The 26,686-nt window shown below is 39.3% G+C and overlaps 1 protein-coding gene across 6 annotated transcripts in view; it reads left to right on the forward strand.

The window, feature by feature from the left end:
- GUCY2F (guanylate cyclase 2F, retinal) overlaps window positions 1-26,686 on the forward strand; it is a 130,697-nt gene that overhangs the window by 15,007 nt on the left and 89,004 nt on the right. For all 6 annotated transcript variants that reach the window (XM_032474743.1, XM_032474742.1, XM_032474741.1 and 3 more), the window contains one exon: window positions 21,317-22,131. In XM_032474743.1, the coding sequence (XP_032330634.1) occupies window positions 21,402-22,131 (730 nt within the window). In that variant the 5' untranslated portion in view covers window positions 21,317-21,401. The remainder of the gene's footprint in view (window positions 1-21,316; window positions 22,132-26,686) is intronic.

Here is a 26,686-nt window from a genome sequence, read left to right on the forward strand (position 1 = left end):
CAGAGGGTCCCCGCGACACCCAGCCCAAGACGTGGCCTGGCAGCTGGGGGCAGGGCCAGGCCGCCGGAGCCCAGCAGAGGACCGGAACAGCTGCACTGAGGCAGCCCAGGGGACTGCAGGGGGCTGCGCACCGTCGCTGTGGGTGCACAGGGCAGAACAACCCGGGCCGTCCATAAAACAACACGGCTGATGTGCCCTGGGGGGAAGGGTGCATACCCCCATCTCTGAAAACCCGTGGAAAGTTTTCGGGTGAAGAGAGGTGGGGCTCAGGCACAGCCGCCATATCCTCCGGCGCTTAGCACCCAGGTGGGGGCAGGGGCAAAACCTGCATCTGCATCTAAGGACTAAGCAGCCTCAAAGGCCAGAGGGAGACTTGTCTACAGCCCGAGGCAGATAGGATCCTTCCGTCCTGGTCCCACAGAGAACTTGCTCCACCAAGACAAACAAGGAGCTGGGTTTTGGCCCGGAGCAGGGACAGGGCTGTTTCTCGGTCTTCCCCAAGCCCGCCTGTGGAGTGCCAACCCGAGGCAGAGCGCGCAGCGGCACAGAGCTGTGGAGCTATTGGCACTGGGAGAGGGCAGGCGGCATCCCGCCTTTCGGGCAGGAAAGTAGCCTCTGACCATGGTGATGGGAGGGGGCGCGACCCCCCCTCCTACCTGGCCAGTCTGCAACATCTGACTGCGGCATCGGGAGGGGCAGTGACCTGCCCGCCCACAGCAAAGGAGAGCTGCACCTGACCCAGTGTTGGGAGAAGGCGTGATCTGCATGCTGACAGGCACTGGGAGCAGCACAGACAAGGGTGCCAAGGGAGGGCCTCTGGAAAGAGCAAGCTGAGCTTCCAAAACAGGACGAAGACAGAAAGACTTCACATTAAAAGCACAGTCTCCAGGAGAACACTGACCCCCCCCTTTTTTTTAAATCTGTTTTTACCTGTTCTGTTTTCTACTACCCTTTTAATTTTTACTTCTTAAACAATTATATATACCCCCAGTTTTAACCCCTTTTAAATTTTTAAAAATATTTTTATTATTATTATTTTTAAAAATTCTGCTTCAATTTGCTCTTCTATTATTCATTATACACTGTTTTCAAACCTTTTTTTCTCCCTTCTTTTAAAATTCTTTCTCTCTCTCTCTTTTTTTTCTCTTTTCTAAGTTTTATTCCTACATAGACATTAGATAGATAAACTCCTTAAGGACCATAATAGATAACTGATACTCCAAAAACCACAGTGCCAGAGAGGTAGGAGCAAGATGAAGAAGCAGAGAAACCACTCGCAATTAAAAGAACAAGAGAAATCCCCTGAAAGAACGATCAATGAAATAGACATCGATAGCCTGCTAGATCAAGATTTCAAAAATGGAGTGATCAAAGTACTGAAGGAACTAAAAGAGATAGTGTTTAGAGATATAAAATATGTCAAAAATGAAATTGAAGCTATAAAGAAGAGCCAAGTAGAATTGGTAAACTCATTGGCTGAGATGAGGAATGACCTAAAGGCTGTGCAAAACAGACTAGATAATGCAGAGGAATGAATTAGTGACCTAGAAGACAGGGCAATAGAAAGCACCCAATCAGAACAGCTACAAGATAAACAAATAAAATCTAATGAAAACAACATAAGGGACCTATGGAATAATATAAACTGTGCCAATCTTCGCGTAATAGGGGTCCGAGAAGGGGAAGAAAGATCAAAGGGGATTGAAAAGGTTTTTGAAGAAATCATGACTGAAAACTTCCCAAACTTAAAGAAGGACTCAGATATCCAAGTACAGGAAGCTCAGAGGGTCCCAAACAGGAAGAACACAAACAGACCCACACTAAGACATATCATAATCAAGATGGCCAGAGTCAAGGATAAAGAAATGATCCTAAAGGCAGCAAGAGAAAAGCAAAGTGAGTTACAAGAGAACCCCCATAAGGCTCTCAGCTGATTTCTCTACACAAACACCATAGGCCAGAAGGGAGTGGCAAGATATATTCAAAGTCCTGAATGAAAAAAAGATGCAGCCTAGGATACTTTATCCAGCAAGGCTATCCTTTAGAATAGAAGGAGAGATAAAGAATTTCACAGACAAGAAAAAGCTACAAGAGTTTAGGAACACTAAACCCATGCTAAAAGATATATTGAAAGATCTACTCTAAATAGTAAAGCAGCAGGATGCTACAGAAATGAGAAACTCACAACTGGAAAGGTGATAACTCATGAATTACAAATAAAATAAACACAAAATTATAAAAGAAGATATACAAATCATTGAGAGTGGGAGAGGGAGGCAGGAAAATATGGAATTTTTTTTGTTTCTTTTTTAAATTTTTTGTCCTCGGTAGGATGGGTTTGAGATCATGTTACTATCAGTTTAATAAAAACAGTTATAGTAATGGGCTAATAGACATACAAAAAAGGGTAACCACAAGCCAAAAACTTACAAGGGAGTCACAAAAACTAAATAAAATCCATGATAACACAAAGGAAAATTACCAAACCACAAAAGGAAGAAGAAAGGAACAGAGAGGAAATACCAAAGCAACTGCAAAAAATTAGTTCAAAATGGCAATAAACACACATCTATCAGTAATTACTGTAAATGTTAATGGACTATATGCTCCAGTCAAAAGACATAGAGTGCCAGACTGGATAATAAAGCAAGAACCTTCAATATGCTGCATACAAGAGACCCAATTTAGGGAGAAGGACACAAATAGATTGAGAGTGAAAGGATGGAAAAAGATATTCCATGCAAATGGAAAAGCCAAAAAAGCAGGTGTTGCAGTACTGATTTCAGACAAAATAGACTTTAAAACAAAGGCCATAAAGAAAGATAAAGAAGGACATTTTATAATGATTAAAGGAGCAATACAAGATGAGGACATTACACTCGTTAATATATATGCACCCAATATAGGAGCACCTAAGTATATAAAACAATTACTAACAGAGATAAAGGGGGATATTGATGGGAATACAATCATAGTTGGAGATTTTAACACCACATTAACATCTCTAGACAGATCTTCCAGACACAAAATAAATAAGGCAACAGAGAAATTAAATAATACAATAGAAAAGCTAGATTTGGTGGATATTTTCAGAGCATTACACCCCCCCAAAAATAGGATATACATTCTTTTCAAGTGCACATGGGAGATTTTCCAGGATTGATCATGTACTTGGGCACAAAAGAAACCTCAGCAATTTTAAAAAGGTAGAAATTATCTCAAGCATCTTTACTGACCACAATGCCATGAAACTAGAAATCAACAACAGAGAAACAAAGGAGAACAAAAGGAAAGCATGGAGATTAAACAGTATGTTATTAAAAAACCAATGGGTCAATGAGGAAATCAAAGCTGAAATTAAAAAATACCTTGAGACAAATGAAAATGAAAGCACAACCACAGAAAATTTATGGGACACAGCAAAGGCAGTGCTAAGAGGGAAGTTTATGGTGACACAGGCCTTCCTCAAAAAAGAAGAACAATCTCAAATAAACAATTTAACCCACCAGCTGAGAGAACTAGAAAAAGAAGAACAAACATCCCCAAAAGGCAGCAGAAGGAAGAAAATTATAAAGATTAGGGAGGAAATAAATAAAATAGAGATTAATAAAACCATAGAAAAAATCAATCAAACCAAAAGCTGGTTTTTTGAAAAAGTAAATAAAATCGACAGACCTCTGGCCAAACTCACGAAGAAGAAACCAGAGAGAGCACAAATTAGCAAACTAAGAAAGGAAAATGGAGAAATTACAAAAAATAAAATAGAAATACAGAATATCATATGAGAATATTATGAAAAACTATATGGAAGCAAACTGGATAACCTAGAGGAGATGGACAAGTTTCTGGAAACATACAGTCCACCAAGACTGAATCAAGAAGAAACTGACCACTTGACCAAACCGATCACTAGAAGTGAAATCAAAATAGCAATAAAAAACCTCCCTACAAATAAAAGTCCAGGACCGGATGGCTTCACCGGGGAATTCTACCAAACATACAAAGAAGAACTCATACCAGTCCTTATCAAACTCTTCCAGAAAATTGAAAAGGAGGGAATACTCCCAAACTCATTCTATGAAGCCACCATCACCCTGATACCAAAACCAGGCAAAGACGCTACCAAAAAAGAAAATTATAGGCCAATATCACTGATGAACATAGATGTCAAAATCCTCACCAAAATATTAGCAGATAGAAGCCAACAACAAATATAAAAGATTATACATCATGACCAAGTGGGGTTCATCCCAGGGACACAAGGGTGGTTCAACATATACAAATCGATCAATGTAATACACCACATCAACAAGAGAAAGGACAAAAACCACATGATCATCTCAATAGATGCAGAAAAAGCATTTGATAAAATTCAACACCCATTTATGATAAAAACTCTCGCCAAAGTGGGTATAGAGGGAACATATCTCAACATAATAAAAGCTATATATGAGAAACCCACAGCCAGCATAGTACTCAACGGTGAAAAACTCAAAAGCTTCACACTAAAATCTGGCACAAGACAAGGATGCCCACTATCACCACTCCTATTCAACATAGTCTTGGAAGTCCTAGCCACAGCAATCAGACAAGAGAGAGAAGTAAAAGGGATCCAAATTGGAGAAGAGGTAAAAGTGTCACTATATGCCGACAACATGTTACTATATATAGAAAACCCTAAAAGATCCACACAAAAACTACTAGAGCTGACTGGAGAATTCAGCAAGGTAGCAGGTTACAAGATTAACATTCAAAAATCAGTTGTATTTCTTTACACTAACAATGAATCAACAGAAAAGGAAAGTAAAGAAACAATCCCCTTTAAAATAGCACCCAAAGTAATAAAATATCTGGGAATAAATCTAACCAAGGAGGTGAAAGAATTATACATAGAAAACTATCAACCATTGAAGAAGGAAATTAAAGAAGAATTTAAAAAATGGAAAGATATCCCATGCTCTTGGATTCGAAGAATCAATATTGTTAAAATGGTAACACTGCCCAAGGCAATCTACAGATTTAATGCAATACTTATCAAATTACCCAGGACATATTTCACAGAACTAGAACAAATCATAATAAAATGTATATGGAACCATCAAAGACCTAGAATTGCCAAAGCATTACTGAAGAGAAAGAAAGAGGCTGGAGGAATAATTCTCCCAGACTTCAGACAATACTATAGAGCTATAGTCATCAAGACAGCATGGTATTGGTACAAAAACAGACATATAGACCAATGGAACAGAATAGAGAGCCCAGAAATGAACCCACAAACTTTTGGTCAACTAATCTTCGACAAAGGAGGCAAGAATATACAATGGAATAAAGACAATCTCTTCAGCAAATGGTGTTGGGAAAACTGGACAGCAGCATGTAAAACAATGAAGCTAGAACACTCCCTTACACCATATACAAAAATCAACTCAAAATGGATTAAAGACTTAAACATAAGACAAGATACAATAAACCTCCTAGAGGAAAACATAGGGAAAACATTATCTGACATACATCTCAAAAATTTTCTCCTAGAAGAAATAAAAGCAAGAATAAACAAATGGGACCTAATGAAACTTACAAGCTTCTGCACAGCAAAGGAAACCATAAGTAAAACAAAAAGGCAACCTACGGAATGGGAGAAAGTTTTTGCAAATGAAACCGACAAAGGCTTGATCTCCAGAATATATAAGCAGCTCATATGACTCAATAAGAAAAAAATAAACAACCCAATCCAAAAATGGGCAGAAGACCTAAACAAGCAATTCTCCAAGGAAGACATACAAATGATCAAAAGGCACATGAAAAAATGTTCAATATCACTAATTATCAGAGAAATGCAAATCAAAACTACAATGAGGTATCACCTCTCACCAGTCGGAATGGCCGTCATTCAAAAATCCAGAAATGACAAATGCTAGAGAGGCTGCGGAGAAAAGGGAACCCTCCTTCACTGCTGGTGGGAATGCAGTTTGGTGCAGCCACTGTGGAAAACAGTATGGAGATTCCTCAGAATCCTAGGAATAGACTTACCGTATGACCCAGGAATCCCGCTCCTGGGCATAGATCCAGAAGGAACCCTACTTCAGGATGACACCTGCACCCCAGTGTTCATAGCAGCATTATTTACAATAGCCAAGACATGGGAACAGCCTAAATGTCCATTAACAGATGACTGGATAAAGAAGAAGTGGTATATTTATCCAATGGAATACTACTCAGCCATAAAAACTGACAACATAATGCCATTTGCAGCAACATGGATGGTCCTGGAGAATGTCATTCTAAGTGAAGCAAGCCAGAAAGAGAAAGAAAAGTACCATATGAGATCACTCATATGTGGAATCTAAGAAAAAAACAAAAAACCAAACAACGCATAAATACAAAACAGAAATAGACTCACAGACATAGAATACAAACTTGTGGTTGCCAAGGGGGTGGGGGTTGGGAAGAGATAGACTGGGATTTCAAAAGTGTAGAATAGATAAACAAGATTATACTGCATAGCACGGGGAAATATATACAAGATCTTATGCTGGCTCACAGAAAAAAAAATATGACAATGAATATATATATATGTTCATGTATAACTGAAAAATTGTGCTCTACACTGGAATTTGACACAACATTGTGAAATGATTATAAATCAATCAAAAATGTTTAAAAAATGGGAAAAAAAGAAAGAAAATTGGAAACAACTTAAATATATAATAATAAGGAATGGTTGAGTAAATTTTTGAACATACACAAAATTCAATATTCCACAGCCATAAAATGATGCATAAGAGAGATGATAATAACATTAGCCAGAAACTTTTATTTTAATTCATGAAGCACTATAGAAACAATGTCTAAGGTCTGTGAACTTTTCAGGGATCTGCAAAAATATTTGACATTTGATGGTAATTATTGGCTTCAAAATATGTAGGTAACTGCAAAATTAAAGTCCATAAATGTTTAAGTAAATGTCAAAAATGTAACACATCAATTTTATAAATTATTTCTTTTTGTATTCAGAAATATTTCAATATATTGGAAAAATTGTTGGTTAGATTGCATCAGTTTGTAAGAATTCGAGTATATATAATCTCTTTTAAGAAGTTATGACTAATGAATTTTAAAAGCAAAAATTTCAAAATTACTTCATATTTTTAGCAAAAAATGTAAGAAGTGGGTACATGGTAAAGTATAAGTGGAATGATGTGGGGTGGGGCCTCTGAAGGCAAGAGTGCATAGGGTTTAGCATGGTCTTAAAATGCTCTGGCTAAGAAATGCTATGTTTTGGGTATATACTATGTGCCAGGCACGTCATATACATCATCATCTTTAATCCCCACAACAGTGCTGGGTTGTAGCTCTGTTTATCATCATTTCTTACGTAAGAGGAAACCTAGGCTTTAGGGAACTTAAGCAAGTAGCCCAAGGTCACATGGCTGGGAAAGACAGAGCTGGAATTTGAAGGCAGGTTGACTTGACTCCAAATCCCGGGTCCTTAAATGTATGTATGTTATGGTGTCAAATTTTTTTAAAAGCTTACAAAATTGTATATGTGGTTTGACTGACTTTAGAAAAGCATACAGTATTCATTGAAAAAATATTTTTCTGATTTTCACTGGTCAGCATTTTCTAAAATATTTTTTACAACAGTTGTGCAACACTAATTCTTTAAAAATGAAAAGGGGTTTGAGAATATTTGGATAATAGTGACATCCTGTGGCTATGTGTGGGTCATTACAGCCTCAGCTTTAATTTCAGTTTTGGAGCTAACTACTAGAGGGCAGCACTGAGTGCTGACCAAGATTTCTGGGCTAACCCTGGCAGAAAGCCAACTCACGATTCCACCTTTCCCCTCAAAACTGGAGAAAAACAAACCCATTTATAATGCCATAACTAAACAGATAAACAAAATGCCTTCTAATACTCTGCATCCTAAAGCAATATAGCAAAGATACTAAGCATACAGTCCTCAGGGGAAGAGATAGCTCAGTGGTAAGAATGCCTGCCTAGCAGGCACAAGTTCCAGGGTTCAAATCCCAGTACCTCCACTTCAAAAATAAGTAGACAAATAAATCTAGTTACCTCTTCCCCTAAAAAAAAAAAAAAAGGCATACTAACCATCCAGTCCTCAAGCCATGTTGCCGAATTTGAGCCCTGACTGCACCATTTACTATCTGTGTGACCTTGGCCAAGTTACATAACCTCTCTGGACTTTACCTTTTTCTCCATCTCTAAAGTGAGGATAAGAATTGTCCCCACATCTTAGGGCTGTGGGGACAAATGGAATAATAGACTTATAGTGCCAGTTGTGGGGGACAGGGATGTTCAATACTTGGTAATTTTTATATTTCCTGCTGTTCAAAGCTCTCTTTCCTTTAAGAACCAATATATATCTTGTTGAGTGTTACAATCAGAGAGAGAACTTTGTTACTACTACTGCATTCACAGTAGGGTTTATTCGGTGGGGTAGGGTTTATATAATGTTTAAAGAGAAGATGAAAATTACAGTTCAGAGCCTGCACTAGATGGTTTGAGCCTGGGTAAGTTATCTGCTCAGTCTAAGCCTCACTTGTCAAAAATGGGAAAAATAATATTACGTGCATTATAGAGTTTTTGTGACCATTTCAATGAGACAGTGTCTTTCATGCTTGTAGCACAGTGGCTGGCATGTAGAGCTCACAGCAACTGTTAAATTTTGTTTTCCTCCTTATCCTCAGTGGGGTTGTATATGACATGGCAGCCCTTGTGGCAAAATGCAGACGTTTGTGTAGCATCCTTTTTTGTAGTTTTCCTCTCCCACTCTCTGTCATCTTCCCCCACCTCCCTCATGCTCTAGATGCTCACGTGACTTCCTGACTACAAGGAGCTACTTGTCCAAGACTTGTTCTGGATGATTAACTAGGAACACACTATTCTAGACCTATTCTTATAGCCCAGGCCCCAGCCATGCAGAACTATTCATCTTGCATCTCAGTCTCAAAAAGAATGCATAGATACCAGTCTAATGTCATGGGAAGCCTTTGCCACTATATACACTGATGTATATAATTGAGGTTTTCCTGTTATGTTTAGCTGTAAAAATAAACCAAATCATTAGATGTTAAGGGACTCTTTGTCTTTGCAACTGAAGTTAAGAGGGAATCTAGAGACATGTGTCTGGCTTCACAATCAGTCTTGTGATTACTCCTTGGAAAGTAAAGATCATCCAGAGATGACTGAATTCTGTAAATTGTTAGGCTTCAATATTGAGAATATAGAACAGGAACTGATATAAGCTTTACTAAAATCTAGTTGCATCCCATGAACATTCTTCAACAAGACCCTTGAGGAACAATACTTAACCAGATAGTGTAGCTGATATTTCTGACATAGTGATTCTAAAAGGTTGGTAGGAATGATCCCTAAGATTGTATTTATGAATGGATTTGACGTTTTTTGTAACTTTCAGACTGACAAGCAACCAAATTAATTATTATCATTTGTCATCATTAATTACACTGTTACTGAGGTCTAGAGATTCAGTATTTTTGAGCTTATGGATAAATCCAATGGCCCCACCCTGTGATTGCTTTTAAAAGGCAACGGTTAAGAGTCTTGTCTCTGAAGCTAGACCATTTTTTTTCCCCAATCTAACTACTACATAGTAGCTGTGTGCCCTTGGGCAAGTTACTTGACCTCTCTGTGCTCCAGTTTCCTCATCTATAAAATGCGGATGATAATAAATGCAAACCCTATAGGACTGTTGTGATGATTCAATGATTTAGTATACATAAAACCTATAGAGCAGTGCCTAACACATAGTGAACTTTCTGATACCATTAACTATAATTATTAACATAGAGACAAATATTTGTTGAATGCTTAATTAAAAAATCACTTTAGAAATTTTATTTATATGCTAATTCCCAGCTATTCCTACTTATAAATTTGGAATCTCATGTCTATTCAGGATTTTGGAGCATTCCTTGAATGTGCTCCCTTGAGCATCTTAGCCCTCATCATAAGTTTCCTGAGAAGTATCTGCTAGCTTTTAGATAGAGAAGGCTAGAGGGCCCTCACTTGCATGAATATTTCTATCAGGTCACCCAACATTCTACAATTAGGGATTGTTTCCTTTGGGTAGTCACCAGGTTTTCTTGGAGCCTTTGTTGTAGTGCAAGTGCATTGGAGGGATAGTACAAGACATGAATTAGTGGAATGTAGCAAGGATGAGAATGGGCTTTGTTGGAGCCAAATGGCCTTGGGTTTGAATTCTGGCTCTGCCACTTATCCAGAATCAGACTGTCTGGGTTTAAATTTTGGCCCCGCTGATTAGGGGCTGTGTGACTTTGGGTAAGTTACTTTAACCTCTTTTTATATCTGCAATTCAAACAGTATCTAACATATGGTATTACTGTGTAGATTAAAGGAGATAGGGATTCCAAGAATGCCTGTCATATTATCAGTACTCAACAAATAATTATTATTGCCTGACTTTTCTGAGTCATTTACAAAATGGGGAGGGAATAATAGCTTTTGTCGTGGTTGTTGTGAATATACAATGAGATAACATACATGTAAAGATGCCTACCATATTTAAAAAAAGGCAGATAATAAGTGTTGTCAAGAACTTGGAAAACAGTTCGGCAGCCCCTCAATAAGTTAAACAGAGTTATAACATGACCAAGCAATTCCATGTTTAGGTGTATACCCAAAAGAATTGAAAACATGTGTCCACACAAAAACTTATACACAATGTTCATAGAAGTATTATTCATAATTGTCAAAAAGTGGAAATCACCCAAATATTTATCCATTCATAAATGAGTAAACAAATGTGATATAGCCAATGAAATGGAATATTATTCAGCCATAAAAAGGAATGAAGTACTGATGCATACTACAACGTGCATGACCCTTGAAAACATTATGTTGTCACAAATGACTACAGATTGTATGCTTGAATTTTTATAAATTTGTCCAGAATAGGCAACTCCATAGAGACAGAAAGTAGATTGGTGGTTGACAAGGGCAGGGAGGAAGGGAAGAATAGGCAGTGAGTGCTAAATGGACACAGGATTTCTTTGTGGAGGGGTTATAAAAATGCTCTGGGATTGGATGGTGATGATGGTTGTGCAACCTTGTGATTACACATATTGAAAAACACCAAATTGTACACTTTAAAGGAAAGAATTTTTGTTGTGTGAATTATGTCTTAATAATGCTGTTATTTTTAAAATGTCTGTCACATGGTAGCCATTATTTCATAGAAATCATTTTTAGCCACTAACACCTCAGCTCTTACCTTAGGAATCTAGAACAGGTCCCTGAATGAATGGTGCTCATGACAAAGAGAATTGCTAAGGGAAAGGGGGTAGATTTAAAATATGAGGATGTGTGCAGAGTTGAAGGGAGGGAGCTGGGGGTCTCTCTTGGGAGGAAAGGCAGTGAAGGCATTTAAGGAGAACAGAAGGAGGCAAATTTCACCTACTTTGAACTTTGCAGGGACCCAGACTGCATCATCTTTCATACCCTGGACTGCAATCACAACTGATGAATGTTCTGGCATTTAAAGCCATTCTGGAAAAAGGACAGCATGTGATTACTAGACAGAAAGGAAAAAGGAAGAATACAGAGGCAACATCCGAGGGCATGTGAGTCCAACTTTGAAAGGTAGAAGAAAGCAGTCTTCTGTGGAGGACGCATTTATCCAGAAGACTCGTTTGTTAATCTCTGGGTCAATGCATTTAGGTCAGCACTAACTCTGTTACAGGTAGGATCAATTTAAAGGATTAGAAGTGTCTCTTTAAATCCTAATCCCAGTCTTGGTCTGGGGATGCTGAAGAGTGATTTACAAAAAGGTTTACTATCCCTCTCAATTATTTACCCAATTAATGGAATTTATCAAAAGACTGGAGTCCTTGGCAGGATTGTGAATGCATAGAGGATGCACTGAAATGGACACACTGGGTAGCCATACCAGAGATTTGCATGTACAGACAGTAAACTGAAGACATTTGAGCAGTGAATTCCATGGTGAGTAGTTGACAGCTCTTGTTTATTAGAAAGATCATAACGGGGGAAAAAGACACAACCTACTTGGGAGCTCAGACGTCTGACTGAGATACATGAGTTTTAACTGCAATATGTAGTGGGGTAAAAAAGAATCAAAAGAAAGAATGAAATAGAGGAAGAAAGAAGGGGAGAATGGAGGGGGGAAGAGCTTTCAAGACACTTTGAATCAAGATTTGGGCTGAAAGGCTCTCATCCAAGCTTTCATTTAGTTTCTCTCATGATTCTTTTTTATTTCTTTCTGATGTTGTCGTACACAAGCTGTTAAGTTGATTCAGGCTGTAACTGTAAAGATCAATCATCCACAGAAGTTTTTAGCTTGACAAGCTGGGATGAGGAACCATTTTCCTAAGAGCTATTTGTCATAGTCTTTCTTTGTACGTGTTTAAAGAACAGTCGTTTTCCTTGTGAAATCAAGCTTCCCATCACATTGTGAAAGCTACTTGAAATGAAATGATGCATCCCTATGCTCTAGCTACTTTCCATGGAAGCTCGATTCCATGCAGGTGTTCAAACCTTAGTTACCTTGGCAGCAGCCCCAGAAGAGCTGTGGGTCAGTAGTATTCTATTTTCAAAATTTCATATCTTCAAACTTTTAGTTATGTCCATGTTTCCCATTAACCCCAAGGAAGGTTTCAGCTGATTTGTTTTGAAGACAGTGTCTTTTACACAAGGGCTTTATAATTTTGTTTTAAAACCCAAATCAGTAGGTGAAGGCTTAGGGCATCTTCCCTCCTTCCCTTTTTATTCCTTCCTTCCTTCCTTCCTTCCTTCCTTCCTTCCTTCCTTCCTTCCTTCCTTCCTTCCTTCCTTCCCTCCCTCCTTCCTTCCTTCCCTATATTCCTCTCTTCTCTGTCTTCCTACATTTTTTTTTCCAAATCAAGTTTCTTTCCGCAAAATCCTGGGGTCAGGGATCAAGACTAAATTCTAGAGCAACACAGAACTTTCTGGTTCTCAAGGGAGTCCTAGCAGAGTTAGAAGTACCACCTAATGTATGAAATAGAGCCAGAAAGAATGGAGGGACAAATCTTCAGCTTGGGGGTTGTTTAACAAAGGGCAACAACAGTGGTGACAAATAGCAAGAGGTACTTTCTGATGTGTAGCTTGAAGAAGTACCCATGATGTAAATTTGTAAACTTGAAAAATGACAAAAAAAAAGAGCAAAATTTTTATTTAAATTTTTATTATGGTAATAACACTTAACATGAGATCTACCCTTTAAAAAATGTTTAAGTGCAAAATACAATATTGTTAACTATAGGCACCACGTTGTAAAGCAGATCTCTAGATCATTTTCATCTATATCCGTTGAATAACAATTCCCCATTTCCCTCTCTCCATAGCCCTCAGCAAACACTATTCTCTTCTGTGCTTCTATGAGTTTGACTATTTTAGATATCTCATAAAAGTAAAATTATAAAATATTTGTTCTAGCTTATTTCACTTAGCATAATATCCCTTGGGTTCATCCATATTATTGCATAAGGCAGGATTTCCTTCCTTTTAAAGGCTTAATAATATTCCATTTTATGAATATATACCATATCTTCTTTTCCATTCATCCATTGATGGACATTTAGGTTGTTTCTGTATCTTGGCTGCTGTGAATAGTGCTGCAATGAATGTGGGAGCACAGATATCTCTTTGAAAGCCTTATTTCTTCTTTTAGATATATATCCAGAAGTTGGATTACTAGATTATATGGTGATTCTATTTTTAATTTTTTGAGGAATGTCCATACTGTTTTCTATAGCTGCTGCACCATTTTACATTCCCATCAACAGTGTGCACAGTGTGCAAGGGTTCCAGTTTCTCCACATGTTTGCCAACATTTGATGTCTTTTTTTTTATAATAGCCATTCTGACAGATGTGAGGTGATATTTCATTGTGGTTTTGAGTTGTATTTCCCTGATAGTAGTGATATTGAGCACCTTTTCATATACCTACTGTCATAGATACACCATTTGTATGTCTTCTTCAGAGAAACATCTATGCATGTCCTTTGCCCATTTTAAAATCATGTGGTTTTTTTTGTTTGTTTTTGCTGTTGAGTTGTAGGAATTTCTTATAAATTTTGGATATAAACCCCTTATCAGATATAGAATTTTCAAATATTTTCCTCCCACTCTGTATGTTGCCTTTTCATCCTGATGATTATTTTCTTTGCTGAGAAGAGCTTTTTAGAATAATGTAATCTCCTTTTCTAGTTTTGCTTTTGTTTACTCTGCTTTTGGCATCAAATCCAAGAAGCCATTGCCAAGACTAATGCCAAGAAGCCTTTTCCCTTTTCTTCTAGGATTTTCATAGATTTAGCTCTTACACATTTAGATTTTTGATCCATTTTGAGTTAATTCTTGTATATAATGTAAAGTAAGGTTCCAACTCTTTTTTTAATGTGGATATCCAGTTTCCCTAATATCATTTGTTGAAGAGACTAACCTTTCCTCACTGTGTATTCTTAGTTCCCTTGTTAAAGATCAATTGACTCTATATGCATGGGTTTTTTTCCCTATGTTCTCTATTCTGTTCCATTGGGCTGTATGTCTGTCATTATTCCAATACTACACTGTTTTGATTACTGTAGCTTTGTAATATATTTTGATATCAGAAAGTGTGATATCTGGGGCTCTGTTCTTCTTTCTCAGGATTGCTTTGGCTATTCAAGTTATTTTGTGATTTCATATCAATTTTAGGATTTTTTTCTATTTCTGTAAAAAATGCCATTAGGATTTTGATGGGTATATTACTGAATCTACAGACTGCTTTGGGTAGAATGGACATTTTAACATTATTAAGTCTTCCAGTCCATGATCTGGGATGTTTGTCCATTGACTCCATTTATTTGTGTGTATTCTTTCATTTCTTTCATCAATGTTTTGTAGTTTTCAGTGTAGAAGTCTTTCATTTCATTGGTCAAGTTTATTCCTAAATATTTTATTATTATTGATGCTATTGTAATGGGATTTTTAAAAAATTTCCTTTTTGGATAGTTCATTGTTAGTATATAGAAATGCAACTAATTTTTGTATGTTGATCTTGTTCCTGCAACTTTATTGAGTACACTTATCAGATCTAATAGGTGGGGTTTTTTTTTTTTTGAGTCATTAGGGATTTCTATGTAATCTAGTAACTGAGATATTTTTACTTCTTCCTTTCCAATTTGGATGCATTCTATGTTTTTTTTTTCTTACCTAATTGCTCTGGCTAGAACTTCAAGTACCATGTTGAATAGGAGTGGTAAGAAAGGGCATCCCTTTCCTGTTTTGATCTAGAGGAAAAACTTTTAACATTTCACCATTGAGTATGATGTTAGCTGTGAGCTTATCATATATGGCCTTTTTTATGTTGAGGTACATTCCTTCTTTACCTAGTTTGTTGAGAGTTTTTTTTTTTATCATGAAAGGGTGTCGAATTTTTCCTAATTATTTTTCTGCATCTATTGATTGATATTGAGATGATAATGTGATTTTAATCCTTCATTTTGTTAAGTATTTTGCAGTATATCACATTTATTGATTTATGTATTTTGAGCCACCTTTGAATCCTAGGGATAAATCTCACTTGATCATGGCGTATGATCCTTTAAAGTGCTGTTGAAAAACAAACTTTTTAGTACTTGGGGTGGGTAAGCATTCTGCTTAAGAGGAATGACCTGGATTATAATTTTTAAATGCTGGCCTTATAACTAGAATAGACAGCTGATCACTTAGATCTGAGGAGCACCAAAAATCTCTTCATTTTCTATTCAAAAAGTGGTCCATCCTTCTTCATATACCTGTTACTGATGCTTGACTTTGAAATTATATTATAGATTAATTCCTTTGGCATAAATTTCTCCCCATCCTTTATTAAAAAACAAACACCATTGTATGAAGAGGAGTAGGGGAAAGTGTTAAATATTATTATTCTTTTACATATCAGTGGAAATCATTTAAGGACCTTTCTCTAGAGTTGTTTTTCTCTCCATTAATAGGGAGGGCAAAGAGAGCTGCACTAGAAATTTGAATACAAATTTTACTTACTGGATCATTTGCCATAACTGGTTCCTGACCAAGGCCTAAAATAGAGTCTTTTCAAGAACATGGTGATATAAAACATTTTGTTTGTGCTCCATGTCTCCTCTTCACTGTTTATTCAAAAAATATTTGCTGAATACCTATTATCTGTCAGGCACTGCGCAGGATCTGGAGAAACAGTGGTGAGCAAAAGCAAGCAAAGAACTTACAAATTTGACCTTACATATGAGCCATGTTGGTGGACATTATTGCTTTCTTCCTCCTGGTGTACATCGTTTCTTTTCCTGGTAAGATTTCTTGGCCAGGCCCTATCTTCCCCCACTCTTTTTGTAGCTATAGGCCCAGCACAAACCAGATTCTCAATGTATATTTGTTAATAGTGATGACATAATAGTGAATGATTTTAGGAACCCAGATTTTCAGTGTAGCATAACTCCAGCATGGCAGGGTGGACTTCACATTTTAGATACTTGATAGAGGATTCTAGATTAAAAATAAAAATGATCATGAGCTGGATCTGCCAGACAGAAGCAAGTACAAACCATTTCAGCAAAAAAAGCTAATTAGAACAGCAAAACCTAGAGAATGTTTAATGAATTCAGAAAGCAGTTTAATACTGCAGAGGTTTAGAAAAGTCACTTCTTAGAAGAAGTACAGAATCCCAGGATCAATGCATGACAGAGAAGAAAGGGATTTGCAGATACTCTAGTTTAGCTGAGGGAAAAAAGGAGAGACCTATAAGGGGGAACAATATCTTCAATGTCACGTGGTGAGTCAGTGGCAGAACTGGGTTCGGGATGCAGGCTTTCTGATTCCCAATGTGGTCCCCTTTCCAAACAGCAAGGAAGAACTAGTGCTTATTGAAAGACAACTGCATGCTCAGCATTCTATCTCAATTTTGCAGATGAGGAAGTTAAGAATCAGAGTTAATGTGCCAAAGGTTGTACGCCCAAGATTTCTATTCTCAAGGGCTGGAATTAGCTTCGTGTAGAGTACAACATAGTTTTCTGGAGGTCGCCACCCTCAACTGTGCAACCTTGAACCCTGAGTGAGGGATCCCCAGGTTTGGCTTGAACACTAGTGACAAATTCCTTTAGACTGGATCATAAATTTCTGTTTGCTCCTCCCAGTTTGCTCCATCCCTCTCTTCCTCATTACCTAATTTATTATTTCATGAGGGACAAAGGGATTCCTTTTAAAAACCACCAATGAATCATTCAAGCTCAATCCGGGTAGCATAAAATGTATAAAATAAAGATGGTCTCAGTGACTTCATAGATTAGGGACTGTCAGCAGGCTGTTTAGTATAGTGCTCGATCAACTTGAGATACAAATCCCATTCTACTATCGTGTACCCTCAAGTAAGTTACCTGCCCTTTCTGAACCTTAGTCTCATCATCTGTAAATAAGGGTAATAAGAATACCTACTTCAAAGGGCTGTGATAAGTTGTTTTTTTAAATTGATTTTTTATTTTATTTTTTATTGAAATATAGTTGGTTTACAATGTGTTAATTTCTTGTGTACATCATAGTGATTCTCTTCTTTTTGTATTCTTTTTCATTATAGACCATTACAAAGTAACTGAAGTAAGCCAAAAAGAGAAAGAAAAAATACAATATGGTTTTACTTACATGTGGAATATTAAAAAAAGACACAGATGAACTTATTTACAAAACAGAGACAGAGTCACAGACAAAGAAAACAGACTTATGGTTACTAAGGGGCGAAAGAAGTGAGGAGGGATAAATTGGGAGCTCAGGATTTGCAGATACTAACTACTATATATAAAATAGATAAACAACAAGGTCCTACTATATAGCACAGGGAACTATAGTCAATATAGTGAGTTTTTAAAATAAGATAATGTAAGCAGAGTATAGCCTAGTGTTTGATACAAAGCAAGGACTCAGTAAGTCTTAGCCTTTGTTATCCAAGTGTTAATTTCTGATTCAAATGTACCACTGCTGGAAGATAACCCATCAAACTAGGGGTGTTTGGAAAAGAAGAGGCAGTCAGTTGGCCTTCTTGCCCTGCTGCTGTGAGCAGAGCTCTGTTCTCTATACAGAATTGCCTTCACTGTTGCCCACTACTAGTAGTCGAAAGAGTGAGGTCCTATAAGGACAGAGATATCATACAGTTCAATATCCTTGTCACACTATACATCGGAAATAGGAACCCCTTCCATGCTACTCCAGAGGAGAGGCTGCTCCTACAGTGCCCTGGCTCCCAGGTTTTGCCTCAGCAAATGAAGGATCAGAGCTGGTGGAGGGTGGAGAAGAAGGGTGGAGAGAAGCAGGTGGTTCCTGACTAGAGTTCAGCTTGGAATGCCAGGCTGGGAGGTCTTTAGAGTCTCAGTCCACATCTCACACCTCATCCATCATGAATATTACCCTTGTGCTTTCAACATAATCAGCACACAGAATAGACTTATTTTGGTGGGAGAGAGTTTGGGCTAGATTATTTTTGAAGGTCTAGGTATAAACTGAGGTCCTTATGCACGTAAGTAGCCCAGAACTACCTTTCCACCACCCACAAGGCAAAGTTGGAAGTTTCACCCTTAATCCTATGTACCCCTCCCCCCGGGGTCATGCTGTTTTGTGAGATGTTTCTTCTTCCCAAGTCCTTCTTGACCCTCATTTTAACCAGCTTTCACCTGTGAATAAACGTTGGCGCATACTCTTGTGGTAGGTCTGTAAGATACAGCAGATATACCACTGACTGATTTTTGAGGAGTCAGGCTTTTTCATAAAATTCGGGGTGACAGTCAAAATAATAACCAACAGGACTGGCACAGGCAGAATTGTTGCTGGCTGTAAACAACCAGTCAGGCTTTACTGGTACACACCAGTGCTGATTATCAGCCCTGAAAAAAGCTATGCCTTTTTTTGATCTTTGGTTGTTATTAAAAATTCACTAAGGATTTTCCTCATTAACATCTTCCCCAAGCAATTAATTCTTCTTATTATGTCTAGTGAGGTTATTCTTGACCTTGGATCAACTTTAGTGTTTTATTAATTCATTTCACAAACATTTATCTGGCACCTACTATGTGTTGGCTAGGTATTAGGGTGATGAAGATCTCTAGGAACTCCCAGTACAATGGTCTCTGTTCCTCGTTGCCCATCCCTTGTAGTTGGAAGTATGAGGTCCTGTAAATACAGAGATATCAAACAGTTCAGTGTCCTTGTCAAAACATAGACCAGAAATAAGGACAATTTATAAATCAGAGGAACATCTTCCTTAATGGGTCTAAATATGAGGCACAGGTGGAAAAACAATGAACTCAACCTGGAAGTGTTAATTAAGGCTGCACAGTGTAAGGAACGCTTCATTTGTGTCTTGAAGGTAGAGTTCATCAGGAGAATCTCAAAGTAGAGTATGGGAGGAAGCAGGAGGATGTTCCAGGAAGAAGGAATGGCATCTTCCAAATCCTATGCTTGATAGACTATGTGATATATGTCTGTAGAACAGGGCATTTATTATAGCATCCAGTGAGAATAGGGAGATAAGGGTATAAAGCGAGACAAGGGCTAAATGGAGATTGCCTGCATCATCTCAAAAGAGTTCTCTGCATTTCTTAACTCCACTAATTTTGATTCATTTTTGACTCATTGTGGTCCTTCCACTTGTAGCCTTACTCTCTGAATCCAAATCTGATGGATACATACCTTTCCTCTATCTTTAGGTTAGCTGACTTCTCAACAGAGTGTGAGATGTGATAAACATTTTTCATCTTCAAAGTGTCATCTTCCTTGGGGTGTAAGACACCCCTGACTCCTGGGTTTTGCTGTTTCTCTGGACTTTTCATGGGAGTTCTCATTATGACCTTCTTTCTCTCTGCCTGACTTTGGAGTGTTGTAGGTTCTCAGAGTTTTGTCCTCTGACTTCTTTCTTTACTTCGCAACTCTCTCGTGTTGATCTTATATACTGCCATGTCTTCAATTACCTTCTATCAGTTGATTACACTTAAATTTATACCTCTGGCTCAGCTTCTATTATGAGAACCAATATGTCAAATTGTCGACTGGATCTTGCTACTTGTATATTCTTCAGGCATCATCAGTTCAACATGTCTAATAGAATACATTATATCCCCCACCTCTTCCTCTAGCATTCCCTATCTCAGAGACATGTCATTTTCCAGCCAGTTGCCTAGCTCTGAAGCCCAAAACCATCTTGGCATCCTCTTTTATCCCCCTTACTTTCTACTAAGCTATTATTAGTTTTACCTTCTGAATCTCTTCGTTATTTTTAATCTTGATGGAATCCATCTCCATTCTTCTACATCTTCATTACCCCTCTCTTGTTCTGCCATCGCGTCTCATGTGGATTACTACAATAGTATCCAAACTGGTCTCCCTGCCTCCATTCTTTTCCCTTTCCAACCCGTTCTTCACACTGCTACTTGAGTAATCTTTTACATATGGAAATCTTTCTATATCATTTCTCTGCTTAAAACTGCTGTATACAGGATTAAATCTAAAAACTTACGAATGGCATATAAGACTTTTGGTGATCTGGCCCCCGCCTTGGCTGAGCAGAACAAATGCCTTGGGATTCTGAGAATATAACGTATCATTTCCCATTTTTAATCTCTGGCCCTTACTGCATATTGTGTCTTATGACTGGAAGGTTCTTAGCACCAACCCCCTCCTTTTTTTCAATATTCAACTCAGAGAGACATCCCTCCTCCTCCCCTGAAATTTGGGTTTGAGTGATCCACTCTGTTTTCCTCTGTCTGAGCTACTTCAATTATAGCACTTTTTACTCTGTATTGCCATTATCTATTTATATCTGTGTCCGTCTCCAAGAGGGCAGTCTGGTGGAGAAAAGTAGACATATTTGAAACCATAAAATGATAATATCCCTAATAAAATGCTAATGACATACTAGACCTTGTTATAAGCATTTGCTGTATGTTAATCCATGTAATCCTTATGAGCCCGTGAAAGGGCAGCTGTTACTGAAGTTGAATCAACAGAACTTGGTGATGGATTGAGTGAGGGGGCAGAGAAGAAGGAAGAGTCTCAGCTGGCTGGCAGGTTTCTGACTGGAGCAAGTAGGTGAACAGTAGATGGAAGCGCCATCTTCTGAGATAAGGATCACAAGAAGTACAGGAAGAGGAGGAGATTTGGTTAGGGTAGGGGAAAGAAACTTTCCATTTAAGGACTGCCATTCCTTTGCCATTCTTTCAGAAGTGTTATTACAGAAACTGCAGGAATAATGTAACACATCTTTACTTCTAATTGACAGGCATTTGGAAACACCACTGTCCATCTCGGGAAGGCAGACTAATCTTCCGGTATTTCTTCATTAGCCTGCTGGAAGCAGGAGGGCTATGTTCTTGGGACCCTGGCCTTTCTCTCACCTTATGCTCTGGTTTGTGGCTCCCAGAAGACAGCAAGGAAACCATGGCCTTGCATCCTTCAAGCTCCGGTGGTGTTTGTGTCTCCTGGCCCTTACATCCCTCCCACAGCAGGTGTGGGCACCCCTCTACAAGATAGGGGTAGTGGGCCCTTGGACTTGTGATCCGTTGTTCTCAAAGGCTCTGCCTGAAGTTGCTGCTCGGTTAGCCATTGAGCGGATCAACAGGGACTCATCGTTGGACCTGGGTTACTCTTTTAAATACGTGATTCTCAACGAAGACTGCCAGACTTCCAGGGACCTCGCCAGTTTCATTTCCCACCACCAGATGGCCTCAGGATTTATTGGACCTGCAAACCCTGGCTACTGTGAGGCAGCCTCGCTCCTGGGAAACAGCTGGGACAAAGGGATTTTCTCTTGGGCTTGTGTGAATTATGAATTAGACAATAAAAATAGCCACCCGACCTTTTCTCGGACACTCCCTTCTCCCATCCGGGTGCTGGTAACTGTCATGAAATATTTCCAGTGGGCTCACGCTGGAGTCATTTCCTCAGATGAAGACATTTGGGTGCACACAGCCAATCGAGTGGCAGGTGCTCTTCGGAGCCACGGCCTACCTGTAGGGGTCGTCCTGACCACAGGACAAGACAGCCAAAGCATCCAGAAAGCTCTCCAGCGGATTCGCCAGGCAGACAGAATTTGCAGTGAGTGCTTTCTCCCGGCTGAGCTTTAAATGTGGCCTCAGTGAAAGGATATTACATTGTTCAAAAGGCTTCCAACCCTCACACCCTAGGATAGCACATTACTCCCCAGTTCTTCATGCATTTGCCCCTTTCAATCACACTCAGGCCCCAAGACTGTCTTGTTTCAATAGAGCCTGTTTTGTGAACTGAATAAAGGTACAAAGACCTGTGGGGTTAAAATGCCCTTGTGTGCCAATGCCTGCCCTTAGCACCTGGGTGGGGAAGAATAGCATCGAGAGCAACTGTGGCCACACACCCTCTACCCCTTAGGACCCTGGTAGTTTCAGATCAGCCAAAGAGAGGTGTGCTTGTGGCTCTATTTTTGTCTGGTCTAGTCACTGAAGAGAGATTTACCTTTGATTCCCTTCTGGGTACTTTCCCTCACAGGTGCCCAGTGCCCATGTGTCTTCACATCTCACTTAGAACCTGTCTACTCTGGACTCTCAAATTCACATCCCCCCTTTGCTCTTTTACCACTCCCCCTTCCCCAAAGCAGGGCTTCTCTCTCTGCAGCACACAACCAGACGATATGGAGGGACCTAGCTGATAAATGAAAGCAGGTTAAAATGAGAAGCCGACCTAAATAGTTACCTTTCTTCTGCCAAGAGTAGTTTTATGTTCAAAGACGATTCTTGCAGAGACAATGGACAAAGTGTGAAGCAAAGGACCTACCCACTGACCCAGGGCAAGTTCGGTGTCATTTGGGAAAGGGAGGAGCCCTTCCTGGTCCTCTTAAATCAGATGGATGTCTTTGACATATACTTACTCCAAGCCCTTGTGACACTTGGTTTTGATTTTTTTTTACTCCAATTTTTTCATCTCCACTTTGCCTTTTCCTGGAAAGTAGCAGTGCATTGTAGGAACGTTGCTCGTCCTCCATTGTAGCCACTCTATCACTTTAGGATAGATAGCTCAGAAACTACTTGTCAGACTGATTACTTGGAGGATTAGTCCTGTTCCCAGTCATTTCCTTAACATAACAATGGGCTTGTTAGAGACTGGTCCAGCTAAGGGCTGGCCTATACCCAGAAGCCCATTTTAAGTTTTGAATATCTCCAGTATTGGACTTTAATTATGATCATTATGGGAGGATGAAGGCAAGAATTTTTCATTCCAAGAACTACAGTAGTCTGCTTCCAGCTTCAGTCTACAAGATCCTATAAATGTTAAGCAATCATTGTGGCTCTGATTACTTCATAATAGAGCTTGATACTTTCAAAGCAGAGCAAAGAATTATTTTTAAAACTATAAAACCATTTCCAGGGAGGAGTCATGCCAGAAACAGGCTGACATATTTAATATCATAACTTTATAATATGTTACAAATCTTCATGAAGCCCAGTTGTCTCCTGCAAGTTTACATTCCATGAGTGTTTCACATCCCACCCGTTCTAAATAGTATATGCTTCGAAATGACATTTTGGCCTCTACCATGAAATGTTAAATAAATCCAGGCCCTGAAGCTCTTTGGGTTGTCAGACTGAGAGAAGTTACAATTGAGTGCTCACCACCCACAACTCTTTTGAGGCAGGGAGGTAGCAAATGTACATATTATTGCCCTACTGTTAGAGATTCATTCCTTTAGGTCAGTGATGCTCACTCTGGCTGCACACTGGAAGTACCTGGACATCTTTTCAAAATGATTGGTGCCAGAGTACCACCTCCAGAGATTCTGATAGTCTGTGGGGGGTGGGTGGGCAGTAAAGGTATTTTAAATAGCTTCCCAGATGCTTGTAAAATGTAGCAAGAGTCAAGAACAAATGCTTCAACTTCATGAAAATGCAAAAAAAAAAATGTTCCTTGCTTTAAGTTATCAGTCATTTTTGGTCTTAAGATGAAATTGTTTTCTTTACAACAGTGTGGATCAGCTCACAAGGGAATGGAAATTTTAAGATGAGGCATGGGGATGGGGGTGGGGGCGGGGAAGCCTAGAGTTGGAGGGAATGTGGTTATGGAGCAAGGGAAGACTCTGGGTAGGGAGAACAGAAACAGGAAGTGCAGTAGAAACTCAGAAAGGGAAACAAAAGGGAGTGAAGACAGTTCTACTCTCTAGGACTTTGTCTCTGGTTGCTGACAAAACATAGGCAGATTCAGGTGAGGCATGCTGGGACCTCAGCAACATGAGTCAGAATGTGTATGGGTTGGAGGTGGATGCAAGGAAACTGAGGCATTGGTTGAGCTGTGGCCTGAGTATGACCTCCGGCAACGCAGTGTGCAGTGTCACAAAGAGTGTGTGGGACTCATACTTGGCACAGTCAGTTGTGCCAAAGTGCTCCAAGTGGTGGGTGGGATATGACAGTAGGAGTTGCAGAAGGGGGATGAGTCTTAAAGTAAGGTAAACTTGTCATCCACTTGCTCATCCATTGAGAGCAGTGCCCCAGCCAATAAGAGCCCGAGAAGCAGGATCCAGAGTATGAACATAAAGCACCAGGACTTTAGCCATGGGGCCTGGGGTCCAGGGCACATCTCCAGTCCCATCAGAAAATGGGAGATCTGGTGAGAAACTGAGCCAGAAGCCAATGAGTATGAATTGGGCCAACAAAACAATGAAGATGGCTACAACACACTAGATCCAGCAAATATTAGGTCAAATCTCTAGCTGATTTTCTAGTCCCTTTCAACTGGTAGGACTGAGCCTGTTAAAGTAGTCCTAGCTGTTAACTATTGTGACTGAAAAAGCACTGAGGTTTTTTTGTGATCTCAGCTGAGGAAGACAAGGCCTGGCCTCTTCTTTATTCTGCTGGATATGAGACTACTTCTTAGCACCGTGGACCCACAAGCAAACCTTCAGAGAAGGACCTTTTGTGATATACAAAATAAAGTGGGAGGGGAATCACTTCCTTTGGAGAGGACTGGTAGTATTTGGAAGTAATGGAAATAGTTGTAAGATTGGTTTTGTCTGATCTGCTCACAATAACAGTGACCACAGTCGCATGTGGCAGTGGCAGTGGCAGTTATGGTGGTAGTGAGGGACAGTGGTGGGGAGGGAGGGTAGAGAAAACCTATTACCAGCTGGTGTGCCACTTCTCCTTCTTGTAAATGGATGTTTCCAGTTAGGAAATATCACTGGCACCTTACTGGAGTTAGAAGGAATGTCTTTCTCAGAAACCTGTCAAAATTTTGCTTACACAACACCAAGACAATGATACAATTTAACAGTAAAGATGATGATAACAATAATAATGGTTGTAGGCTCTTGGAAGGCAAAACAGCAGGGTGTTATTAGAGGCTGCCATTGAGACAATGAAAGTAACCATAATACCTCTTTACATGTGAACAGCTCTCTACAGTCTACAAGGTATTTGCATATAGATAATGTCATTTAATCCTCAGGGTTATCCAGGAGAAAGGTATTTTCTTTCAAGTTTTACAACACCTGTGAATCTCACATAACAAGTAGGTAGGTGTAGGCATTATTAACACCAAAGAATGGGGTAAATGAAGTCCCAGAAAAGGGGGATTCAGCCTCTCCCATATTGTCAGCTCATTTCCTTTAAGCTTCAGCGGCAATTACCAAGTATCTTTGTTTCTGACAAAGTCATAGAGGAAAGATATTCATCAAAGACAAAGGCTTCACCTTCCGTCAGGGCTGCTATACGTGATTATGTAGGTTGTGCCCCGCACAAGGGAATCTAGCTGAGGGGGCATGAGAGCCAAACTCCAGTTCACTGTCTGCTCCTTAAACCATGAATCCTGTTGGAGGTTTTGAGCCAATGACACAAAAGAGCATCACTCACCAGGCAGAGCACCAGTGGGATTGCAATTACCCAGAAGAGGTTCCTTTGCTAATTCTCACAAAGGCTAGCAGGAGGCCCCACTAAAAAGCTCTTTAGAGAACTTTTCAAATGGCTATTTGGAGCCCTCCTCCCTTCGCCTCACCTTTTTGCCTATCAATGCTTGACTGATTGTGAAATGCTTTCAATTTGGGCTTACCAGGTTGTGGAACCATTTGGAGATTCCTTTAAATCCATCCACATTGGGAATGCTTCATTATAATATGATGTTCAGTAAATAGGACATAGTCAGAATGTCCTTCTCATTCTTCAAAAATTGTATACTTTATTACTGTCATTGTCAGGGACCCGGTTAGCCTCTTCCCATCTATTGAAGTTTCTTGTACATTGAACCCCCCCAAAACCCCAGTAAGTCACCCCCAAACCGATAATAATAACAGTGACAACATGCTAATATCTAACATTTGTTGAGAATTTATTATGTGCTCATTTTGCAAGGGTTTTGTTTGGACCATCTCATTCAATTCTTGCAGCATCCCTATAAAGTAAGGCCAATTACTATTTAATGCACTTTATGGATGAGACTTCTGAGGCTAAGAGAGGTTAAATAACTTGCCCAATAGCTAGTGAGTGGGGAAGCCAGGATATGTATTCAGGTTGATCTAAACAGTACCTCTCAAATGTAAGTGTGATTGGAATCCCCTGAAGGCCTTGGGTCCGTCCTCCAGAGTTTCTGACTCAGAAGGGCTGGGACAGGGCTCCAGAATTTGCATTTCTAACCA

Source organism: Camelus ferus, chromosome X (genome assembly GCF_009834535.1).
Source record: "Camelus ferus isolate YT-003-E chromosome X, BCGSAC_Cfer_1.0, whole genome shotgun sequence".
NCBI classification, from domain to species: Eukaryota; Metazoa; Chordata; class Mammalia; order Artiodactyla; family Camelidae; genus Camelus; species Camelus ferus.